The sequence below is a fragment of the Myotis davidii genome, unplaced genomic scaffold, assembly GCF_000327345.1.
Source record: "Myotis davidii unplaced genomic scaffold, ASM32734v1 scaffold185, whole genome shotgun sequence".
Lineage (NCBI taxonomy): Eukaryota > Metazoa > Chordata > Mammalia > Chiroptera > Vespertilionidae > Myotis > Myotis davidii.
This window is the reverse complement of record NW_006297811.1, coordinates 4,684,218-4,709,176: the sequence shown is the minus strand read 5'-3', so window position 1 is coordinate 4,709,176 and position 24,959 is coordinate 4,684,218. Positions and strand designations below refer to the sequence as shown.

At 37.2% G+C, this 24,959-nt stretch overlaps 1 protein-coding gene and 1 pseudogene across 1 annotated transcript in view; one reads left to right on the top strand and one right to left on the bottom strand.

The window, feature by feature from the left end:
• The window catches only part of ZNF292 (zinc finger protein 292), a 63,132-nt gene extending 53,804 nt beyond the window's left edge, over nt 1–9,328 (bottom strand). The window contains exons 1-3 of the mRNA XM_015570289.1: nt 9,123–9,328; nt 8,849–8,927; nt 6,435–6,570 (exon numbers count right to left, since the gene is read on the bottom strand). Of these exons, the coding sequence (XP_015425775.1) occupies nt 6,435–6,570; nt 8,849–8,927; nt 9,123–9,328 (421 nt within the window). The remainder of the gene's footprint in view (nt 1–6,434; nt 6,571–8,848; nt 8,928–9,122) is intronic.
• A 6,392-nt stretch (nt 9,329–15,720) lies between these two features.
• Nucleotides 15,721–18,522, top strand: LOC102754751 (annotated as a pseudogene).
• The last annotated feature ends 6,437 nt before the right edge of the window (nt 18,523–24,959 follow it).

Below are 24,959 nucleotides of genomic sequence, written 5' to 3'. Positions count from 1 at the left end.
TAACTCATTTCATTGCTGATGAGAATACACAATGGTAAACCACTTTTTTTTTTTTAACGTTTTTATTGATTTCAGAGAGAGAGAAGGGAGAGGGAGAGAGAGAGAGAAACATCACTGAGAGTAACACATCGATTGGCTGCCTTTTGCATGCCCCCTGACAGGGAACTGAACCAGGGATCTCTCAGTTTAAGGGTCAATGCTCAACCACTGACCCACACCAACTAGGAAGGTACAGCCACTTTTCAAGAGAGTTTAGCAGTTCCTTAAAAAATAAAACATAGTCTTACCATATGATCTAGCAATCATACTCCTAGGTATTTACCCAATCAATGTGAAAACTTACGTCCATATAAAAATCTGCATGCAACTGTTTACAGCGTTATTCAACCACCAAAAACTGGTAGTAAACAAGATGTCCTTTCCTAGGTGAACTGATAAACTGTGATACATTCATACAATGGAATATTATTCAGCAATAAAAAGGAATGTGCTGTTAAGCCAAAGACATAGATGAATGTTAAATGCATATTGCTAAGTGAAAGAAACTAGACCAAAAAGGCTTTAATTATGACAGTCTCAAAGAAAAGATGGTGAACAGGTCAGGAACTGTCAGGTGTCCAGGAGAAAGCTAAGTAAGCGAAGCAGTTGATTTTCTTAGAGCAGTAAAACTATTCTGTATGATACTGTAATGGTGGATACATGACACCACATGTTTGTCAAAACCCATAGAACTTTATAGCATAGAGGGAATCTTAAGGAATGGAAATTTTTTAAAAAATTATTTAGGAGGTCTGGGGAGCCCAGGATAGAATGTAAAATATGTCACAAGAATCTAATTGTATTACCAATGTTATGAAAGAATTTCCCTGAAAGAGGTGGGGGGGAAAAGGTTCTTATTCTTACCTAACTAACTTTGGATAGGTGAACTCTATAAAATGGTAAAAAAAAGTGTATGTAGCAAAACTGATTAAGTATATGGATGGTCAATGGGAGAAAAAGACAATCTGAAAAGACCACATACTGTATGATTCCAATTATACAACACTGTTGAAGTGAAGGTTATAGGGTAAGAGGAGGATGCTAGAATGATCAATGTGGTATGGATTACAGTTAGAGACATCAGTATATAGATATGGTTAGTTACACATAGAAATTTATAGATATGTGTACATATACAGATTAGTATACGAACATATGTTTTCTTGCCTTGTCTACTGAGAGGTCCTAGAAACAAGTTCATCCCAGTATTAATGAGAACACCCAGTTACCAGGTTTTGGTATCTAATACTATTCTCAATAAAAGAAACTAGGGTTTCTTGGAGAAACTGCTGATTTTAGAACTGGGATAGGAAATATGTAAGATAAGCCTGAAGCATCTTGTAGTACCAGAAAGCAAGGATGTATGCAAACAAAATATAACTCATAATGATGGGGCTATGTCAAAGGGGCACAGAAGTTAACTAAGAGTTCCCAATGGCCAAAGCTGGAACAACTGGAGCAGCAAAATAAAGTAGTACTGGATTATGACCAAGTATAATAAGTATCCAAAGAATCCTCATGAATATAAATGACTAAGTAAATAAATGGAGACAAAAAGACAAATCTCCTGTGTAGAATTCCAAATAATCTCTGTAGATACTGCCCCCCACCCCCTCAAGGCAATGGAACTTAATTCTCTGCCTTTTAAGTGTGGGCTGCATATAGTAACCTTCTTTCAAAGAGGACAGCACAGAAAGAGGGGGAGGGAATAGTAACTTCATAGTGGAAAACCTGACAAACATACTATCTACGCCAGGTGATCAAGTTTAACATCAACAGTCAAAAGTAATATGGACAGTATGCATCCTAGATATAATGTAGTGACAATGGCACTTTACCTCTGTGATCTTCCTCCCCCAAACCCACAAGCCCAGTTCTAATCACGAGAGCAACATCAGACAAATCCCAATTGAGGGACATTCTACAAAATACCTGACCAGTATTCCTCAAAACTGTCAAGGTCATCAAAAACAAGGAAAGTCTGAAAAACTGTCACAGCCAAGAGCAGCCTAAGGAGACATGATGACTAAATGTAATGTGGAATCCTGGATGGGATCCTAGAACAGAAAAGGGACAATAGGTAAAAACTAAGGAAATCTGAATGAAGTATGGACTGTTAATAATAAAGTATCAAATATCAATTTATTGTGACAAATATATCATAATAAGATATTAATAGGAAAATGGTTGTGGGAACTCTACATAATTTTTCTATAAATCTAAAATAAATAAAAAGTTCATTTAAAAATAATAAATTAGATCAGACTAACCTCAATATTAAACAATCTAAGTTGACAGAACTCTAGCCAAATAGTTTTCATCAAATCCTTATAGACCAAAATGAGAAGCATGGGACAGTCATAAGAAAAAATAGTTGTGCTTGATGAAGCAATAATAAAAAAAAATTGATTAAAGGACTGAAGGCAAGGATGATTTCTGTAAGTATCACAGGGACTAGGTATTCTGGATATGATCTTTTCATGATTATTATCAAGGACTTGGATGCAAACAGGATATACACTAATAAGTCTGCTAATTACAGGAAACTGAAAAAGATTCTGAATAACAAATCAAGATTTAAAAGGATTTTGACAAGTTACAGAGACAGAACAAACCTTATTAAAGAGTGAAATTGAAGAGGAAAAAAAGTAATACCCTATGTGCCAAAAGACAAAGTATAAAAATGTAAAGAATTTAAAATAGTAGCATTTACTTTAAATGTGTGTGTGTGTGTGTGTGTGTGTATGGTTTTAGTGACCTCGTTGAGTTTTGAGAAAGATATGGCTACCCCAAAAGACAATGTCATCTTAAGTCAATACTAAATATAAATTATTAGGATGAAGGAGAGGGAGTACCAATGGCAGCTCATATTTAGGGTACACGTCAAGTTCTGAGAATTACACATTAATGAGACCACCAACAAAATCTACTAAAAAATTAAGTATCATGATTGTAGATTTAAAAGCATGCCACACCAGGAAGGCTCTTAGTCTACAAAAGAAAAGATGACTAAGTGTTGACATGATGGCAACCTTTAAATATTTCAATCAGTATGGTGCAAAAAGAGGGACTTATACTCTTGTTCAGTATGGCTTTAGAGGTAACACTAGATCCAAAAGATGTAAACTCTAAGAATATAGTTTTCACAATGACTATTTTCTAATAGAGGGCTAAGAATGGACTAAACTACACAGTTACCATTCTCTAGAAATATTCAAGCAAAGGCCAATGTATTTATCAGTAATGTTTCAGAAGGGAGCAAAAATTGAGTTTAAAAAAATGAGTATTCAGTTGGTCTTTCCAATCCCAAGATTATGATTAAAGAAAAGTACAAGTAATATGTAAGCCTAAAGTTCCTGTGATATTCAAAGGCCATCTACTTGAATTATGTTGGTCTAGTAATTAGAGTTACCTTATTCTAGGAGGCTAACATCTTAAAATGAAACCAGCATTTTAAATTTTGAGTCATGCCCACCACCAATCCCAAAAAGAATTCTTGGTTTAGCTGCATTTTAGTAGGTCTAAAATGAGTAAAAAAATAAAAATAAAAAAATTATATATATAAAAAATATATATATATATCCCATCTGACAAAAAATAGGTATAATTTCGATTAATTCACACCTGATGGCTATTGCTGTGTTGGCTGTTGTAATTTTTTAATTTGACCATCTAAGGGAAAAGAAGTCAGTGCCCCTGACTAAATAGTCAGGTAGTGCATGTTTTAAAAGTTCTTGCAGCACACTGGTGTGCCTCTTGTGGCATACAAGGGTGCCACAGCACACCAGTTGAAAATCACTGAAATACTATATCAAAACTCAAAGACTTCACTATAAACTAATGAGCTATATCTACTGACATGTACTTCTTAATCTCTGAGCTCTAGCTCCTTTCTTCAAAGCTGCTATAGGTTAGATTAAGTTAAACCAAGGGGCTGAATATCTATAATAATAAAAGCATAACATGCTAATTAGACCAGACATCCTTCCAATGACCTTCTGGACAAAGCCGGGACTGTGAAGGAAGCCCGAGTCCCGGATGCCAGAGGGAAGCCAGTGCTGGCAGCCGAGGGAAGGAAGGCCTACTCTTGGACGAATTTTGTGCACTGGGGCTCTAGTATAAAAAGCTAAAAGTTCCTTTTGAACCATCAAATTTGAAAATGTAAATAAATTAGCACGTATGTGTAAAATGTTAGTTCCTTCAACTTTTTCAAAGAAGGAAATGAATAATTTGTGTAATTATACATAAAATAACTCCCACCAAAGAAGCATTCTAAATAACAGAGAACAAAGTAAAGATTATGGCTGCAAAATTCCTCGATCATATATTTCTCTGTGGTTGCTTCATGAGTTGTATGAAAGTCTGGCTATCTACAATCCATCTGCTATTGTAGAAACTCCTCTTGGTTGCATAATCCAAATTATCCCAGTGGCTATATCAGGTGAAGACCAAGAAATAAAGCAGCACAGAGATGAGCAGACATTTGTTAACAGAAACAACACTGGGCACATTTAAACAGGAAATGGAGAGCACTTTCTTTTAAAATAAATTTTAAATCTCTGCTAAGGTGAAAGTTTCATTTTCCTACTTTAGCATAATGTGTGAGTTTGGCAAAAATGCTCTTCAGAAAAAAAAAAGGAATTCCTTTTTTATTAATCCCCACCTGAGGATATGATTTTATTGATATTTTAGAAAGGGAGGAGAAAGGGAAGGAAGGCGAGGAAAGGTGGTAGGGAGAAAGAGAGAGAGAACATTGTTTGCCTCCCATATGTGCCCTGACCAGGAATTGATCCCGTAACCTTTCGGTGCATGGGACAACACCCCAACCAACTGAGCCACCTGGCCAGGGCAAGGAGTTAATTCTTTATTTAAACTAGATGAAATTTTATTTTATTAAGTTAGGTTCAACAGGGCATATTATAAAAAGAAGAGAAGTTAAAGATCTCATTTCAATTCCTGCTTTTGCCTCACATCACTGGTAATGTGATACAGAAAATACAAGTAATCTTTCTGAGCCTCCACTTTCTGATCTGTAAAACAGAATAAAGAGCCTACCTTTTTCATAGGATCATTGTGAAGGTTAAATGAAACCATGCATATTAAAGGACATTTAAAACTGTTAAAAACTATACAATGTAATTTGATATTAATATATTACATCTAATATTTTTAAAAGTTGAGAACATTAGAAAATACAATTTCATTATAGCAAAAAAACAACACCATAGTGTTATCAATATAATGGAAAGAAAACTAATATGCCAAAGGCAAAACAAAACACTAAGATTCTCAACTTTTAAATGTTCTTCTTATTATTTTAAATAATGAGTGTCTATTATTTCTCTAAGGTACGGAGAACACTGCAGCTAATCTGTGGATATCCACAAAGGAAGGGGGTACTAAGTAAACTTCTTATGAAAATTTAAAAAACAGATAACATTGCTATAAACTATCAGAAAAGCAATGGAGCAATGGTCAGAAGGGAGGCCATGTAGGAACAACCAGCTTGAAGAGAACTTTGGAGATTAGCAGGGAAGCCTTTCAGTAAATATCAAAATATCAGAAGTATTCAAAAGCAATGGGGCTATTTATACTCCCTTCTCAGAGCCTTCATAATTTGCTATCATATTGCAAAATACTTAGACTCTGCAATCAATCAACAGGAAAAGCTGCAATAAACAATGGAAGCAGCTTATTTAATTTTCTAATTTAATACCTTGGGAAAGATTAGAGTGAAAGCTGGACACTTTCCAAAATAATCTCAAGTACTAAAGACAACAACTGTGCCCTTCTTTGTGATATATACAATTTTTGTACTCTGAACATTGTTATGCATATTAGTGATTTAGCCATCTACTTCCAACAGGAATACCAGCCAGTCTGAGTTTAACTGGAGTCTTTATTGCTGAACACTTACAATAACAACTAAGTTGGCTAAAATAAGACTGAGCAATAAGCTGCTTGAGAAACAATACTAATCTTAGAGACAGAAGACTTGAAAGTTCTAGCACTAATTTTGTATTCTATTTTCAAGAAAATAATTTAACTACCCTATTTCAGCATCTCCATCTGTCAAGTAAGTTAGATATTAAATATAAGCCAGATTGCCACCTATCAGGATGTTGTAAAAGGAATACCTCTGTTAAAGAGATGTTAGGGGGGAAAAATTAGTTTCTCTGTAATGATATGATTGTAAAGTCCTATAAATACATCTTTCCCCCAAATAAAATAAAAATGAAGGGCCTCAACCATCTCAGATAAAATGTAATTAAATGATCCTTGTTTGGAATATCTTGAGATGAATTATATCAAAACAATTTTAAGTACTTAATTTTCTCTGGTCTAATGATTCTTTTTTTCTCTTTTCTTGCTCTCTCTCTCTCTAGAAAATTTACCTTTATCCTTATCCAATGGTTCCTGGGAAAGAATAGTGCACAGTACCGGGTTTTTCCACACCCCAGTCTCTTGAGCTAGAGTAGCTAAAAAATGCAATTCACAGCTGCCATTCTCCATCAGCTTTTCATGAGCTACCTATAAATATTAAATAAACATCCAAAGAATTACAACAGATTTTTAAAAGCAAGCTTATCAGGCTTTAAATATAATACTAAACTTTTGAAAAATAAGACTTTTATCTTCAAATTCTCATGCCACATTACAAAGTGCTAAATTCCTTCACTTCTGACTTTTAAAGTCAAATCTCAAGGGTAAGCATTATATTATTATAAATTTTAAATAAAAACAATGTATTTTTATAAATAAGTCCATATTAATTTTTCTCCAAAATCTAAACCATGAAGAGCAAGGTTATTTCTCAAGGAAGTTATCAAAATATCCATAGCGTAAAAGACCTTACACATTTACACCCCGTGTTAGTAAAAAAATTTTCAAAAACTTCTACCATTAATAAATGACAGACCTGCATCAAGGCCTAAGTGACAACTTACACATATTCCAATAAGAGACGTATGAAAGCAAACCAACTTAATAAATGCATGATTTTTCATTTATTTACTACATAACCTTGGCAAAATCCTATTAAAGCTGACACGAACCTTACTTATTAGTTTTTCCAAACTTTCATGCAATTGGCATATTCTATAGACCACCAAAGATCAGTAATTTTTATTCAATTCAAAACTGTTTACTGAGAATTGCTATGGAGAAAGTACTAGGGAAGAGAACAACTAGTCCCGGTGTTTATGGGGCTTATCTTCTAGTCGGGTAAAAAAATATTTAAGCAGTTGACACACAGGTAAAATGAAACAAATGCTGTTAAGTAGATATAAAATAACCCCGAGGAAACTCTAAAATAAGAGAAAAGTGTCATGGAAAGTTAAAACTGCATGCTATGTTTATACAAAACAGCTATTTCTCAACACCATAAAACTTGCCCACTGCAACCGTTTCAAATGCTTTTAAAAATTTTCTTTGAGCAACTGCTGAAAATACTACAGAGGGATTTAAAGAGTTATTTCCTTCGCATTAACTCACATAAAAAAGTATCAGTTAGTGCTATTGTTTTAAAAAGGAAAGTTCAGAAGTTTATCTTACAAAAAAAAATTAAGTAGCATGAGGGATTCAGTAGTATATTTGTATATAAACAACTTATTTAATTCTGTGTAGAGTGTATCTGAATGCCAAACAATGAAAAGTTCTGAATTATTTACCTAAAAATAAACACATTAGGAAAAAAATCCTAAGACACAAGGAATGATATGCTGAAGCAGAAATTGCATGATCAAAAGTTAGTTGCAATGTGACAAACAGGACAAGACACTTTCATTTCAACAAACACTTTTTAAGTATCTATTATGTATAAGACATAATAGAATCCAAAGGTATTAAGATATGAATCCTACCTTCAAGAATTCTGCACTTGATAGAGTTTAATGTTTAATATAAAATAGGAAAATTGCTTTCTCTAACTATATTTCACATGTTTCTAAAATTTGAGATTAATCCTCCTTAATACATCTCCTACAGAAAAACATAAGGCCAAAGGATATTTTAAGAACTGTGGCTAGAGAAAAAGACAACTATATTTTTGAAAACTAGCTAGCAGGAACATCTCTTTTATCCAATTGATCAAAATTTACTTGAAGCTATAATATATCCAGCACAATCCAGTGCCTGAAACAAAGTTTAATGTTCTTGAAAATGCTCCAAAATAACTAAGTGTAAAATTGTGTAGTACTCATCTAAGTAGAATAAAAACCACTAAATAAAAGAAATAAAAAGCATGTTTTTTCAGCTCTAGGGAAAAAAAAAGCATTTGCTTTGGAATGAAAAACCTGGGTTCAAATAACTACACTGTGATATTAGCTGCATAAGTATGAGAAAATAAGTATTTTAGAGTATGAGCCTCAGTTTTCTCACCTTTAAAATGGGAAAAAACATACCTACCCCCACAAAGTTTTCATAAGACTTAAGTGAGAGACAAAAAAAAAAGTGAGATATGTTACATTCTTATTAAGTATATTGCAGATTTTCAATATTAGTTAAACTGTCTCTTAATACAAATGAGGACATTTTCTTTTGTGTTCCCTTACTACTCTAACAAAGTCCTTTAGTTACCTGATCTTAAAGAACAGTGTATTATTCAACCAAACTACCTAAATGTGTAAATTCACTTAAGAAACGTTTATTGAGCATCTACTATATGCAAAACACTAGTGTTAATAACAATAACAAGAGCAATTAAAATTTGTCATTAGGTGTTTTAAAGTTTAACCCAATAATTTATTAAGAACAAAGAAAACTAACTTAAAATATACCTATATTAAACCTAACAGGTAAATATTCTCACCTGCACCAGTGTCTGAAATTGTTCCCATTGTTTATCTGATAACTCAACAGGCAGACACAATAGAAGTTCAACACAGCTTCTAAAAAACAAAAAAAAAATTGGTAAAGATATATATAATTATTAAAATTTGAAGTAAAATAAAATGAATTCTAACATTATCAGTAGACATCCCATAACTAATCTATTTAAATTTAAATTATCATAAGAGCTAAGATATAAAAGTAAACCAAAAAAAAGCTAAATCTAATTTTAATTTACTCAAAGGTCTACTCACAATGCCAAGCGTTCCAGAACCAATGCTACATTTTCACATTCAGAGGTAAGATAAGGTCGGGCTTTTACATAACTTTGGATGGCCACTGTGTATACCTCCAGCAAAGGTAAGGGATCTTCTGAAGTTTTCCATTTCTCTGCATATTCAAGGAGTGTCTGTTTTGGAAGGAATAATAAAAAGTATTCAATGTAAATCAAACTACACATTGACTAATCAACTATTTTTCTTTCCTCCCTGAGAAATTTTAAAAATAATTTTTTATTTATAAAAACAAAAGTTAGTTTATACTGGTTAAAATATTCAAAGTTATAAAACCATAGTCTTACTTCCAGTTCTCTTTAGGGGGGAAAAAAGAGTGTTAATTCATCCAATAATACATCATTTCATAAAGGTTTGTGTTAAATAGTGTAAGCATTATCTCTTTTCTACCCTAGTCAAAATGCCAGCTTTCACTCAAAATTTCTAAGATTTAAGTCATTTTAAATAGAAGACATCTGGACAAGTAATACTAGACCAGACATGCAGTGAAGAATTTAAGAGTATTTGTTTTCTATTTTTTTGTATAAGGAGTATAAAATTCAATACATAATAAATGAATCACATATAGTCACAAAAAACATGTAATTTTTCAGTTAATAAAAAATTATAGACATACCATTACTGTCTTTTATAACAAGTTTTAACATTTAAAAAATCATCTAAAGACCGTCAACAAATGTAATCAATATTAAAGATTAATTACAAGGTCAAGTGATGTTTGTAATAAAGTACTTATTTATTAAATTAAAAGCAACCCTCATTCCTTAATGAAGTACATATTTCAAATTCACCTTGTCAGAATTATCAAAAAGATAAACAGCACTTTCATGCTGTTTATCTATAGAATAAAGAGATGGAAGAAACTGCTACAGTAGTTAAATATCCACGTGTTAAGATTACTAAAATCACGAATTACTAAAAACTATCTAAAAGATTCTAGAATTATGCTAAATGAAGTAGGGCTCTAATTAAATGTGTTTTTTCAAATGTAAGACTGCCACAATTGGTCCTCTTCACATTTCATGGTTTAAGACTCATCTCATCACATGTGAAAATTCAGATGTCATTTCCCAGAAAGGATGTTATCTTGAAGGAAACTCCACAAGGGCTTGCTTGTGTCCTCTGGCATACAGAAGCAACTTAAAAAAAAAACCCAAAAAACAACTGTAGGTAGCTAGGAAGGAAGAAGAGACAACAGGAAGGAAGGAAAGAGGAAATGAACATTCAAAAGAAAACACATACTGCCTTATCCTGTCTCTATTAACGTCTAAGTAGCAGAAATAGTAAGTGATCACAGAGAATAAGGAAGAAGAAAGGAGGAACAGAAAAGGTAATCTGGCAAATGAAAGGGCAACCCAATAGCCCTAGCCGGTTTGGCTCAGTGCATAGTGTTGGCCTGCAGACCAAAGAGTCCTGGGCTCAATTCCAGTCAAGGGCAAGTACTTTGGTTGCAGGCTCCTCTCTGGCCCGGGCCCTGGCCTGGCCTCATGCAGGAGGCAACAAATCAATGTGTTTATCATTCAATGATATTTTCTCTGTTTTCCCCCCTCTCTCTTCCACTCTCTAAAAATCAATGGAAAAATATCCTTGAGTGAGGATTCAAAAAAATAATAAATTTTTGAAAAGGGGGCAATATAATAAAAACTCACTTTCTGCATAAACATATATTCATAGACCCCAACCCCTCCAAGTTGGACAAAAGTGCAGGTAACCTGAAGACCCAGTTCTTACAATTGGCATCTGAAGTTAGGGCCACCTTGTGGTACTAAGCCCTTTAACCTGTGGAGTCTGACACTAACTCCAGCTAGTGTCAGAATTGGACTGAACTGTAGGACACCTACTATTTGGTGTCAGAAGTCAAAACAATCTCTCAACAGCACTTACAAAATCTAAATAAAACTTGGCAAATGAATGGAAAAATCTGCATTCTGGGATTCTTCTGTTATTGTCCCTCTACTTCTAGGAATAAAACTGAGTATGATGTTCTACATCTAAAAAATGTTACATGAGCCCTAGCCAGTTTTGATCAGTGGTAGTGTCAGCCATGGACCAAAGGGCCTCGGGTTCAATTCCCAGTCAAGGGCAAGCACCTCAGTTGCAATTTGATCCCAGGTCTGGGTTGGAGCATGCAGGAGGCAATGAATTGATGTGTTTCTCTCACATGGATGTTTTTTCTCTCTCTCTGTCTCTCCCCCTCCCTTCTACTCTCTCTCGCTCTAAATAAAAATGGAAAAGTACCTTCCGGGTTAGGATTAACAACACCAAAAAAGCAAATATCTGCCCAACTGCATAAAGCTATGAGAATTGATATTCATAACCAGCAAGTATACTGATAGTAGAGCTTACCTAGTTTTTCAAGACAGCAAGATCAGTAGAACCACTGTGAAAATGGAAGCACCCCAAACATGATTGGTTAATAAATTATGCTTTCCTCAATTAAAAGAGTTACTTATTGCCCTAGCCAGTGTAGTTCAGTTGGTTGGATTGTTGTCCTGTACACCGAAGGGGGGAAGGTTCGATCCCCAGTTGGGGTGCATGCAAGAGGCGACCGATCAGTGTTTCTCACATCGATGTTTCAAAACAGTAAGAGAGTTACAGTGGGGCCTTGACTTACGAGTTTAATTCGTTCCGAGACCGAGCTCATTAAGGAGCTCATTAACTCAAATTACTCTATCAACTCAATGCAAAAAATTGGCCGAGAGACAGCTGGTATCTCAAAAAACTCGATAGTTGGGACACTTGTAAGTCAAGGCCCCACTGTACTTATTTGTACCTACTGCCTTAATCTATATAAGGGCTTTCAGGTGGGCATCCCACGATGCTCCGACTCATTCCTTTCACAGAATTATGAAGATCATTTAATTCTGTTTTAGAGAGGAGTAATTAAAAGGTCCAGTGACCTGCACAATATTAATACAATTGGTAATTAGCAAAGCCAGGCAGTCTCACTCTCTGTGAAACATTCTGCCCACTGGCCAACAGATACTGACTGTGGTAATGTAACAGAACTATAAATACACAGAATTACTTCACAAATTACAAAGTGCCTTTTACCTATATTACTTCAATTATTCCTCATAACTCCATGAGGTTAAATACTTTTTATTCAATTTGCCAGCCACAATAGAATTAAGTAACTTGACTTCTTTATCTGTTAAGATTATTTTAGCTAAAAGAAAATGCAACTCAAAACATTGTAACAATAAGAAAGGCTTATTATATGATCAACCTATGTCTTAACTCTTCCATTGTCAGATGATGCCCCACCTAACACCCAGGTGTGTCAAGAGAGTGAAACAAGCTTCTCACCCAGGGTCAGCAATAACCGGAAGAAAAGATGAGGCCATCTTTTCATGTGCCTGTTTTAGGAACAAGGAAACCTTTTCCAGAATACCCCCAACCCAATTCCCATTAGATTTCTCATCAGGTCTCAATGGCCAGAATTACATCACATACCTATATCAAAAAGTCACACAGCCATACTGGAATCCCATGGCTTTTTTTTTTTTTAATCCTCATCTGAGGATATGTTTTTATTGCTTTAAAAAATTTTTTTAAATTATTTTTTTGGGGGGGTGACATTGGTCAACATGAACATATAGGTTTCAGGTGTGGGTTTCTGATCTGTACATTGCGCCATGTGCCCACCACCCAAAGTCAAAACTTTTCCTGTCACCATATATTAGGACCCTCTTCCTGATTTTTTATTTTATTTTATTTTTTAAGAGGGAGACAGACAAATCAAGGTGAGAAAGAAACATCAATCAGTTGCCTCCCATACTTGCCTGACCTGGGGACTGAATCTGCACCCTAGGTATGTGCCCTGACTGGGTATCGAACTTGCAACCTTTTGGTGTACTAGACGACACTCTAACCAAGTGAGTCACCCAGTCAGGGCAGTAATATGCTTCTTTTAAAAATGGACAAACTGGAGCATAAACAGGTTAAAGTAATAAGCCCCAAGATCACAGAGCTATTTAAGAGACAGAGAGAAGATTCAAACCCTACATTTCTGGACAAATGGAAATTTGATTCATAGCCAAAATCACAAATCTGAAAGCTTGTCACATAAGAGTCTTCTGTGTGGTCTCACAGGGCAAACCAGGAGCTCTAGGTTAAATTGTGAAGAAGATACATTTCTGTTTTCCATGAGGCAGAAACATCAAACAATTAGAGTTAACCAAAAATAGAACAGGTTAGCCTCCTGGCACAGGAGGACCCAGAACTGAAATTATTTTAGAAGGAGCAAGATGATTCTGAGTTCAGAAAACTGTACAGGAGTCATATTTTGGAGCCACATTCCTTCATACCAGAAGAAACTACACCAGTATGTAATGTGAAGGGGGCGGCTAGCTCATACAGGTTTTGACTAATGTATACATTGCTTAAAAATGATTCTAATTAGTTCGATAATATTTAAAAAGAATAAATTTCACATAAACCTTAGATTTCTAACTTTTCTATTTTTAAAATTTTGGAAAATTAGGCAACTCATATTCTGGCATGGCAACTAATGGCTGGAGCTGAGTCATAGATGAGCCAAGCACCCTGACTGACAACAGGCATGGACAGTCTGGCTGCTAAAAGCCTCAACAAGCCGGCTCTCTCTTTAAGGAACCTATAGGACCCTTAACAAGATATTTGTGGTTACACATAGTGTGTATTATGGACAGGCCTGAGATAGGAGAAATACTAACCAAAAAAAAGGTTAAAGGATCCTGCTCTAAGGCAGTGGTTCTCAACCTTCCTAATGCCGCAACCCTTTAATACAGTTCCTCATGTTGTGGTGACCCCCAGCCATAAAATTATTTTCGTTGCTACTTCATAACTGTAATTTTGCTACTGTTATGAATAGTAATGTAAATATCTGATATGCAGGATGTATTTTCATTGTTACAAATTGAACATAATTAAAGCATAGTGATTAATCACAAAAACAATATGTAATTATATATGTGTTTTCTGATGGTCTTAGGCGATCCCTGTGAAAGGGTTGTTAGACCCCCAAAGGGGTCACGACCCACAGGTTGAGAACCGCAGCTCTAAGATCTCCAACAGTGTTTCTCAACCTCTTCTTCATTATCATCCGCTCCCAAGAAGCCTTTTAACTTCTTTTTCCTAACTGTCCCCCATCCCCAATGACATGTAATACTACAGATACATTATACTGTATCTGTTTATAGGACATGTATATATATCCTATATAATAAAAGCCCAGCAACCATAATGACCAGAATGACTGCTTGACCAGTTGCTATGAGGTGCATTGACCACCTCTTGGTTCCTCCCCCCGACCCCTGGACCGCAGGCTCCGATTGCAGCATGGCGAATGGGGAACCATGGGGAACCGGGTGGGTGATGGCGGGGCGAGACTGGGGACTGGCAATAACGGCTGACCTCTTGGTCCCTCCCCCTAGCCTTCGATCAATCGGTGGCAGGGCGGGACTAGGAACTGGTGAATGGGCAGAAGATGGCCCTGATCGCAGGCTAGAACTAGGGATTTCATGCACTGGGCCTCTAGTATAAACATAAAAACAGTGGAGTGTTGAATGTGTTTATATTGTTAAACTCATGTTTTAGTTCCAATTTATATATAGGATTCCCTAGAAGTTCTCAACAGTTTCATTCTCATGACCCTTTATTCTCTTAAATATTACTGAGAATCACAAAGAGTTTTTGTTTATGTAGTTTACAACAATTGATAGTCATATTAGAAATGAAAACTTAGATTTTAAAGTACTTATAAATGGAATTAAAATAACAATAAAACCATCATGTTACTATAAATAAGGCATTCTTAATGAAAATAAACATTTCCAAAAAATTTAAAACAGTGGCATTGTTTTACATTTTTCAGATCTCTTCAGTGTTTGACTTACTAGAAAAGAGCAGAAATCATATCTATTTCTGCATTTAATCTGTTGCTATATCATATGTCGAGTAACCTCTGACACATTCCATTGTACATGTCCTAAAGAAGAAAAATATCTTATAGGTTTGGCCTTGTGGACCCTCTGAACTTTTGGTGAATGAGTACTACTCTTTAAACTTTCAAAGTTATTAAAATTTATTTTAAGGTTTCTGTGGAAAAATTAGACACATACATTTTGCACCTTGCTCTCTCCAAGCTTTACTAAAACTAATTTTTTAAAAGCGGCATAAACTGAACCAAGAAAATAGTAATGGAGGAAAAAGAAACAAAATTTTAAACAACGGAAAGTACATGAAGATTGGCACTCTAAGTAAGCTTTACAGGAAGATACTAACTCTGTAGAAATCACCAAAGGGCTCAAGAACTGAGAGAACTAGGTGCCTCTAAAAATGGGGATAAGAATGAGGATTGGCTGGAAGTCTATTTTAGCAGTTAAGCCTCCCTGATTTCCTCATCTCTCTCCACAGCTTGGTCACATAAACTAGCCACTGCTCCTCTTTATTCTGTACAGATTCTTTTTTATACACAATTGAGGGGAGGTATCTTACCTTTAACAGGACAGTAAGTAATCTTCACATACTGTCTATATAGAGACAGCGCCCTTTCTCAACTCTTCTCCCCCAGATCATGGCCAGAACCTCCAGAGTCCTTAGCCGAGTCCTTCACAAAGATATTCTGACACCAGGTCTTCCCCAGGAAAAAAACCAGCTAAGTCCCCTTATTGTGAAGACTATAATAACTCATGAGCTTGTACCTCTCAATCAGTTTTTAGTAAGTATGCCTTTAAATGCGGATGGTTGAGGACAGCTAGACATTTGAGGAAAGTATCTAATAGGTGAGAGAACAAAATAAACAGTAAAAAATAAATTTAAAAAAGGAAAAGAAAGTTGAGAATGAACAGAAACTATTCAAGGAGAAGACAAAATTCCAAGAAACTATCATTAAAATCCTCAGAAGTGACAGAATGTATTAGACCTAAGACTTGGAAACAGCCTAAGTGCCCTTCAGCAGATGAGTGGATTAAAAACGGTGGTACATCTACACAATGGAATACTACACTGCTATAAAAAAGAAAGAACTCTTACCATTTGCAACAGTATGGATGGACCAGGCGAGCATTATGCTAAGCGAAATAAGCCAGTCAGAGAAAGGTAAATATCACTTGATCTCACTCATTGGTGGAATGTAATGAACAACATAAACTGACGAACAAAAATAGATCCAGAGATATAGAAGCATCGAACAGATCATCAAACCTCAGAGGGAAGGAAAGGGAAGAGTAAGAGATCAACCAAACTTGTATCTATGCATATAAGCATGACTGATGGACACAGACAATAGGGGGGTGGGGGCATGTGCTGGGGGGCAGGAGTAGGCGGGAAGAAGTCAATGGGGGGAAAAGGAGACATATATAAAACTTTCAAAAATAAAGAATTTAAAAAGCCACACAATTGCAGATTCAATTCCCAGTCAGGGCACATACTTAGGATGCAGGTTTGATCCCCCAGTTGGTTGGGGTATGTACGAGAGGCAACCAATCAATATTCTCTCTCTCCCCCTCCTTTACTCTATCTCTCTAAAATCAATTAAAAACACACACAAACATATCCTCGAGGATTTAAAAAAAAGAGTCCTTATCTAAAAATAATTGAGATATCATCTCACACCTGTTGAAATGGCTATTATAAAAAAGACAAGAGAAAACACAGACATATAGATCAATGGAAACAGAACAGAGACCCCCAGAAATCGACCCAAGCCATTATATTCAATTAATATTTGACAGAGGAGGCAAGAGCATACAATGGAGTCAAGATAGTCTCTTCAATAAATGGGGTTGGGGAAATTGAAAAGATACATACCAAAAAATGAAACTAGACCACCAACTTAGACCATATACAAGAATAAACTCAAAATGGGTAAAAGACTTAAATGTAAGTAGTAAAACCATAAAAATCTTAGAAAAAACCATAGGTAGCAAAATATCAAACATATGTCATAGCAATATGTTTGCGGGTACATCTCCTAGGGCAAAGGAAACCATTTTTATTTCTTTGATAGTTTCTTTAGTTGTGCAGAAGCTTTTTATTTTGATGTAGTCCCATTTGCTTATTTTCTCCTTAGTTTCCCTTGCGTTAGGAGATATACTGGTAAACATATTGCTATGAGAGATGTCTGAGATGGAGTTTCCTCAAAAAATTAAATATGGAACTGCCATTTGACCAGTGATCCTACTTCTAGGAATATATCCTAGAAAACCTGAAACACCAATTAGAAAGAATGTACGTACCCCTATGTTTATATAGCAGTGCAATTTACAATTGCTAAGATCTGGAAACAGCCCAAGTGCCCATCAGTAGATGAGTGGCAAAAAAAAAACACCCTGTGGTATATTTATACCATGGAATACGATGCAGCACTGAAAAAGATTTCTTACCCTTTGAGACAGCATGGAGGGACTTAGAGAGTATTACGCTAAGTGAAATAAGCCAAATAAAGACAAGTATCACATGATCTCACTCATATGTGGAATCTAATGAACAAAATAAACTGATGAACAAAATAGATCCAGAGACTAGAAGAATGGGTGGGTGAAAACAGATCAACCGAAGAACTTGTATGCATATATGCATAACCCATGGACACAGACAATAGAGTGGTGAAGACCTGGGGCAGGCTAGAAGGGGACGAAGGGGGACATATGTAATACTTTCAACAATAAAAAAAATTTTTAAATCCCTCATTATTATGTTCATTTTCAAACTTGATATTTGGCTTTTTTACTTGAAAGACAACGGAACTGAACTTTCTAAAATAATTAAAAGGATAATACAGCTGGCTGTGTGTTAGTCTACATTTAAAAATTTTTCTTACATAATGCAAAAAAGTTAAGAATATTGATATCCTAAAAACTAATTTTAAAATAACTTTTGGATATATACAATGTTTAAATATTTCTGGAAACTTAGAATATTGGTTTAAAATCTGTCGACAGCAGGTCCCAGCAGCTGGGGAGGCAGGAGGAGGAGCAGCAGCAGCCAGGTAGCCCAGCTTCCAAACTTAGTTAGGGTACTCAGTGCATGGCTGGAAGGCTCCCTAGCCAGGATTCCCAGGAGCAAGGCCAGCTCTGCACAGAGGTGGGCAAAGGGCTCCAAGAGGAGATCTGCGAGGTTTTTAACTAAAAACCTGCAAAAGTGGAAACAAAGCCAAAAAAGGCAGCGGGAAAGGACAAATCTGCAGACAAAAAAAGTGCAAAACAAAAGGGGAAAGGGAAGCAAAGGGAAACCAGTCTAGTGGCTAACCAAAAAACTAAGGAAGCTACCTGCAGAAAACAGAGAAACTAAAAACAAGGAGAGTCCAGACTCTGATGAAGCAGGGGAGAAAGCCAAGTCTGATTAACATCATTTACCATGTCTTATCAGTGATCCCTGTCTCTGTTCTTATACAATCCAGAGAAATAGTTCTATCAACTATTGCGTAAATACAAATTTTTAGTAGCTCTAGAGACCTTTTTTTAGAAGGAAACTCCACTTCACCGCATTTTTAAAAAAGTATATATTTGTTATTGTTTTCAGAGAAGAAGGGAGAGGGAGAGAGCAATTGAAACAATGACGAGAGAGAATCATTGATCAGCTGCAGTATCCAAGGAACATACAAATCTGGAAGAGTGCCCTTCCCCAAAGCTAGGTTTTGGACCTTGTTGGAGAAGATGTGGTTGCAATCTACTGGAGTGCGAAGTTGTTCTCCAGGTTGGGCTGGGCCAAAGAGGATGGTGGGTGAGCACACAATGGGAGTTAGGACACTTGAGAACCTGACTGCCAGCAGCATCTGCATAGGAAGGGCCAGGGGAAACAACCATCTGTGACACCACAGGCATACATGAGGAGCTGGGATGTTAACTGGTGGCTTTCCATCAGGAGACATGAGGTTTGGGGTATGCAATGCCCATGTCAGGAAAACTGATGAAATGGTCACTAAGTTGGGGCTGTGAGCTCACAAAATCTGTCCACTCGGCATGCACCTGAATGGCCATATATCTGTGCCACTTGCAGCCATGCAGTAGGAACAAGAAACAAAAACAGAAGCCCCTAGCTTGCGTAAAGTTCCTTAGGCATCCTCTATTGACAAAGCTTAACTTAACACAACATAGATGCCTACAGGGTCAAGCCATATTGCAGAGCAAGTTACAAAGAATTGATTTAGAGCTGCAAGGGAATCTGATAACTGCCACACTCAATACTCAGGGATCTACATAAAGGATAAAGCATGACAGAAGCAATAAACTGTAAGTATATATTACATTAAATTTGACTAAAAGTTTCAAAAAAATCTGATTGGCTCACTGCTGTCACTTCTCCGTTACACTCTGAAAATGGGGAAAATAGCTCAGGAAGTTATTTAACAATATATTTCAGAAACTTCGGCTACCTACAGCACTATAAACTGTGGTTTCCAAAGAGAGAGTATACAATAAAGTACAGGAGCGTGGGGATATATTTTTCTATTAAATTTATCTAAAACTCCTTTTTATTGAATTTATTGGGGTGACAACAGCTAATAAAATCACAAAGGTTTCAGGTGTACAATTCTACAATACATCCATCATCTGTCTAGTGTATTGTGTGTTTACCCCCCCAAGCCAAGTCTCCTTCCATCACCATTTATCCTCCCTTTTCTCTCTTCTATCTCCCACACCCTCTTGTCTTAAAACTTTATTATATAATAAACAGATTAAACTATATAAACTGAAACTACATATGTATGCATAAGTGTGTATATATGATTTATAATTAAACATTCCCATATTGAGGTTTCATATTCAAATGTTTACTAGAATAATACCCAATTAAAAGCAGTTTAAAGACCACTGATGTAGACCCTACCTTTCCCCATGGATTTTAAGTACATCTTTGCACCATACAAAGAGGCCAAACACTTAAGAAATGCAGATTTTTAAAAATTACTGCAATAAAATAAAAAATTATAATTGGAGATCAGAAACAGATTTCTTCAAGTTGCTCTCATTGTAGGTTATACATATATACTGATTACCTTTAAAAGATCCACATATTACTTAAAAAATCTCAAACTAATTCCCACTACTGCTAAACAAAGAACACTGAAACATTTTTTTTTAGTAAGGCTATTGTTCTTTTTTTTTTTTTAAATCTTTACTGTTCCTCTTATTACAGATGTCCCCCCCCCCCGCCCCAGCTCCCCTCCACCTGGTTCCCACCCCACCTCAGGCCCTTGCCACCCCACTGTCCGTGTCCATAGGTTCTGCATACATGCATATCTTTGTCCCATCCCTTCCCGCACCCCCATCACCTTCCTCTATAATAAAAGCCTAATATGCTAAGTGTCCGGTTAACCGGTCCACCTTTCAACCAATCAAAGCATAATATGCTAAGGCTGCTCAACCGCTCACTATGATGTGCAATGACCACCAGGGGGCAGAGAGTTGACCAGCTGATAGTCACTATAATGTGCACTGACCACCAGGGGGTAGCCGCTCTGACTGGTAGGATAGCTTGCTGCTGAGGTCTGGCCAATCGGGACTGAGTGAAATGAGTCAGGCATGCCCTGGAGCCCCCTGCAATCCCTCCCCAGCTGGCCAACCTCCCGTGTCTCTCTCTGGCCCCAATCGTGCACCAGTGGGGTCCTTCAGCCCTGGCCTGTGCCCTCTCACAATCTGGGACCCCTCCGGGGATGTTGGAGAGCCAGTTTTGGCTCAATCCCGCAGGCCAGGCTGAGGGACCCCACTGGTACATGAATTCGCACACCGGCCTCTAGTTTCATATAATACTGGTTTGGTGGTGATGAACTCCTTTAGCTTTTTCTTATCTGTGAACCTCTTTGTCTGACCTTCAATTCTAAATGATAGCTTTGCTGGGTAAAGTAATCTTGGTTGTAGGTTCTTGCTGTTCATCACTTTGCGTATATCTTGCCACTCCCTTCTGGCCTGCGAAGTTTCTGTTGAGAAATCAGCAGACAGTAGTATGGGTACTCCCTTGTAGGTAACTGACTTTTTTTCTCTTGCTGCTTTTAAGATTCTCTCTTTATCTTTTGCTCTTGGCATTTTAATTATGATGTGTCTTGGTGTGGTCCTCTTTGGGTTCCTTTTGTTTGGGGTTCTCTGCATTTCTTTCTCTATTTTTGAATCTCTTTGTTTTATTCTTTATTTCAGTCAGTGTATGCTTAATTTCTGACTGGTCCTTTTTCTTTTTCTTTTTTTTTTTCTTTTTTGGCATTCTCACTAAGATCTTTGAAGGTCTAAGTTCCTCGAAGGTCTCACTAAGTTTCTCGAAGCTTTCTAGAAGAATCTTGAGTAACCTTATACGTGTGGTTTTGATCTCTATATCTAGTAGTTTGCTTTCTTCCATTTCTTTCATTTGTGACACGTTTCTTTGTCTCTGCATTTTGGCTGCTTGAGTCTGCCCCTTGAGTATGTCACTTGTGGATGTTAAGAGTTTTAATCTGATATGGTCTCACACTGACCACTGGGTACACTGGCTCTTGAATCTCCAAGGAGGTGAAAAGTCAGCCATTGCCTGGGGCCACCCAGCAGGAGCTACAGAGAGATCTGCAGATTCCTCCTCTTTGTATGGGGTTTGAAAGTGCCCAGATGAGGCCCAGCTGTGAAGGCAGGCAGGCTGCTGCAGTGCTTGCCTTTGCCTTCTTTAGACAGCTTTGGGGCTCCCAGACCCAACTGCAGTTTGACAGGTTTTAGGCTGAGAAAGGACAGGCCATTCTTATGCAAAAGCCACTGCGCACAGCTTGGGTAGGGTTGTAAATTGGGGGGGTGGGGTCTCAGGGAGTCTTGAGGGCAGAGCAAACAGCAATGGCTGCCAGTCAGTCCTGCACGGAGGTCTGACTGCTGCTGCACGCACCTCTGTCTGGAAGAAAGCTGCCCCCGCATTCCTACCCTAATGTCAGACAGTCCAGTTTCTCCCCGTATATGTCCGGGTCCCTCAGAGTCTCATCTGGCACTGGAGCTCAGAGCAAGCGAGAGCTTGTATCTCCCTCCCAATTAAAAAAGCGGAACACCTGGGTGCCAGCCCGTTTTCTCACCATATGTGTCTGGGTCCACCACAGTGCCCCCGGCACTGGAGCTCAGAAGCACGCGGGAGCTTATATCACCTCCCCCCCTCCCCCGATTAAAAAGTGGCACACCGGGTGCCAGCCCCTTCCATACCTCCGAAACGCCACACCTCTGCACCTCCTACCAGTCTCAATGCTCTTTCTTCTTTATTTCTCTAGTTGTAGTTCTTCTACTCAGCCAGGTTTCCCATGGTTCTGGATGATAGTTGTCATGTATTTTAGTTGTAATTTTGATATGGTTGTGGGAGGCAGCAAGTACAGGTCTTTACCTATGCCACCATCTTGGATTAACCAATTCATTGTTCTTCTTTCTGAAGTTTAGTTTCAAGTGATTAATATTGTAAATACCCTTTGTACCCTATAAAACAAATTTCCACAATCATTAACCTATGAAAAACAATGTTTTACTTAGTTTGGGTTTTGCTTTTGCTTGTTTTTTGAAAATTAAATCCTAGTTACTTGATTTGGGCAAGTTATTATAGTTATCTGTGCTTCAGCAGTCTCTATATATAAACAGAGTTAGTAACTACCTACTGAAGAGGATTGTTGATGATTAAATGAGTTTCTCTCTCTCCTTCCTCTCATACACTCACGTTTGCTTTATAAGAACTATATATATATGATCAAACTGAATCTTGCCTGCCCTGAACATAGGTACCACCCAATGTCAGAACTGAGATGAAACAAGAGTGGTCATAAGAAACCTAATTTCAGTTAGTAATGGACTCTTATGACCAGAAAACTCCTCCCTCCAAAAAACACCTATTCAAGGAAAAAAGAGGAGACAATCATTCAACGAAATTTAATTACTTGCCATTCAGTAAAATAAGGCCTGGTTCATTCTTTTAAATAGCTCCAATCTGGGGGTAAGGAATACAGTCATAACACAAAGAAGCTATGATAAAAGCCAGAAAAATACACACCGTCCAATAAAAAAGGATGAAGCATATATTATTAAATCTATTCAGGATTACTATAGGAAAGCCTCATGAAAAATGTAATAATATACAATAATCTTATCACAGATTGAGAGAAAGAAATGTGCAGAAATGGGATTGATAAAAGAAGGAAACACTAAAGGAGAGAGCTAAAGCCAAAGCAGAGGTGTGGAAGGATGTGTAAACTATACTGTAAAAACAGACTATAAAGGCCCAATGCTACAAAGGAACTAAGAGATATGGCTGCCAATCAGCCATGCTGGCATACTGGGAGTCCTTGAATATAAATAAGGCTACTAGTTAGCTTAAATTTTATTTTTCAGAGAATAGCATTTATGTAGTGTTTACTTATGTGATGGGCACCATGCTAATGTCTCATTTAATCCCCACAACCCTATGAAGTAGGTATTATTATCATTTAATAGGTTGAGAAACTGAGCCCATAGTTGAAACTGAGCAATGGGATTTCAGCTCATGGTGTCCAATCCAGAATCTGAACTCTTCAACATTGTGCTGCCTTTTGAAGTCGTTAAGGACAGAACCTGATACCTGTTTTTTGAAAAGATAACTGATAATCTTAGTAATAATACAGAAGAGGATAGGCTGGAGAAGAGAATAGAGGACAGAAAAGTACCTTCATTAAAAAAAAACAGTTTTTGTTGAATTTTCTTGTTGAAGATCTAACCAGAAAAGGAAACAGTAAACAGTGAATGAGTGAACTTGGCGATTGGGCTGTGGAGGTGAAAGAAGGGGGAGCTAAAAGTGATTGAAGATTTAAAAACTTAAATTTGGGGGAGGTCAGGCTGTCACCAATACCAACAGGCTTTCTTTTTGGTGGAGGGTGGGGGAGTAGATGAGTTCAATATCAGACATGAATATCTGAGTGGAAGAGTTTCACAAGTGGTTGCAAGTAGGAGCCAAAAGCTAAGACAAGTGACAATGTCTAAAACAATGAACACGTGGAAATCCTATCCGGAGTGAGATACAGGGGATGCTGTCAGAGTAGATGACTACTTAAGATTAGTATGTAAAGCATGGGTTATCAACCAGGACAGTATGAGCCACTTGAGGGAGTCCTGTGGTCAGATGCCAAAATGGTTTAGGGAAAACTGTTGTTTCACTAATGAAGAGTGAAAAGAAGAAAACCACATTGAGGAAAATCAATCTCTCTCTCTCTCTCTCTCTCTCTCTCTCTCTCTCCACACACACATCTCTCTCACACACACACACACACACACACACACACACAAATTTTGAATTTAGTCCTTTTAAAATATATTAATATTAGAGGCCCATGGGATCCCTCGGCCTGGCCTGTGCCCTCACGCAATCTGGGACTCCTCAGGGGATATTAGAAGCCGGTGTAAGGATTTGGCTGAATCCCTGCAGGCCAGGCTGAGGGACCCCACCGGTGCAAGAATCCATGCACCGAGCCTCTAGTATGCATATAAGATCTTTGGCTTATCTCGTCCCGCCCTCCCCTTCCCCCTTTCCTCTGAGATTCATCAGTCTGTTCCACGTTTCCATGCCTATGAGTTGAGTGTCTGCCCCCTGGTGGTCAGTGCGCGTCATAGCTACTGATCGAATGGTCGCTTAAGTTTTTATATACACGGAGTGGCCAGATTATTTTTTAAACATATTTTATTGATTTTTTACAAAGAGGAAGGGAGAGAGAGAGTTAGAAACATCAATGAGAGAGAAACATCGATCAGCTGCCTCCTGCACATCTCCCACTGGGGGTACATGCCCTTGACTGGAATCGAACCTGGGACCTTTCAGACGCTCTATCCACTGAGCCAAAACTGGTTTTGGCGAGTGGCGAGGTTA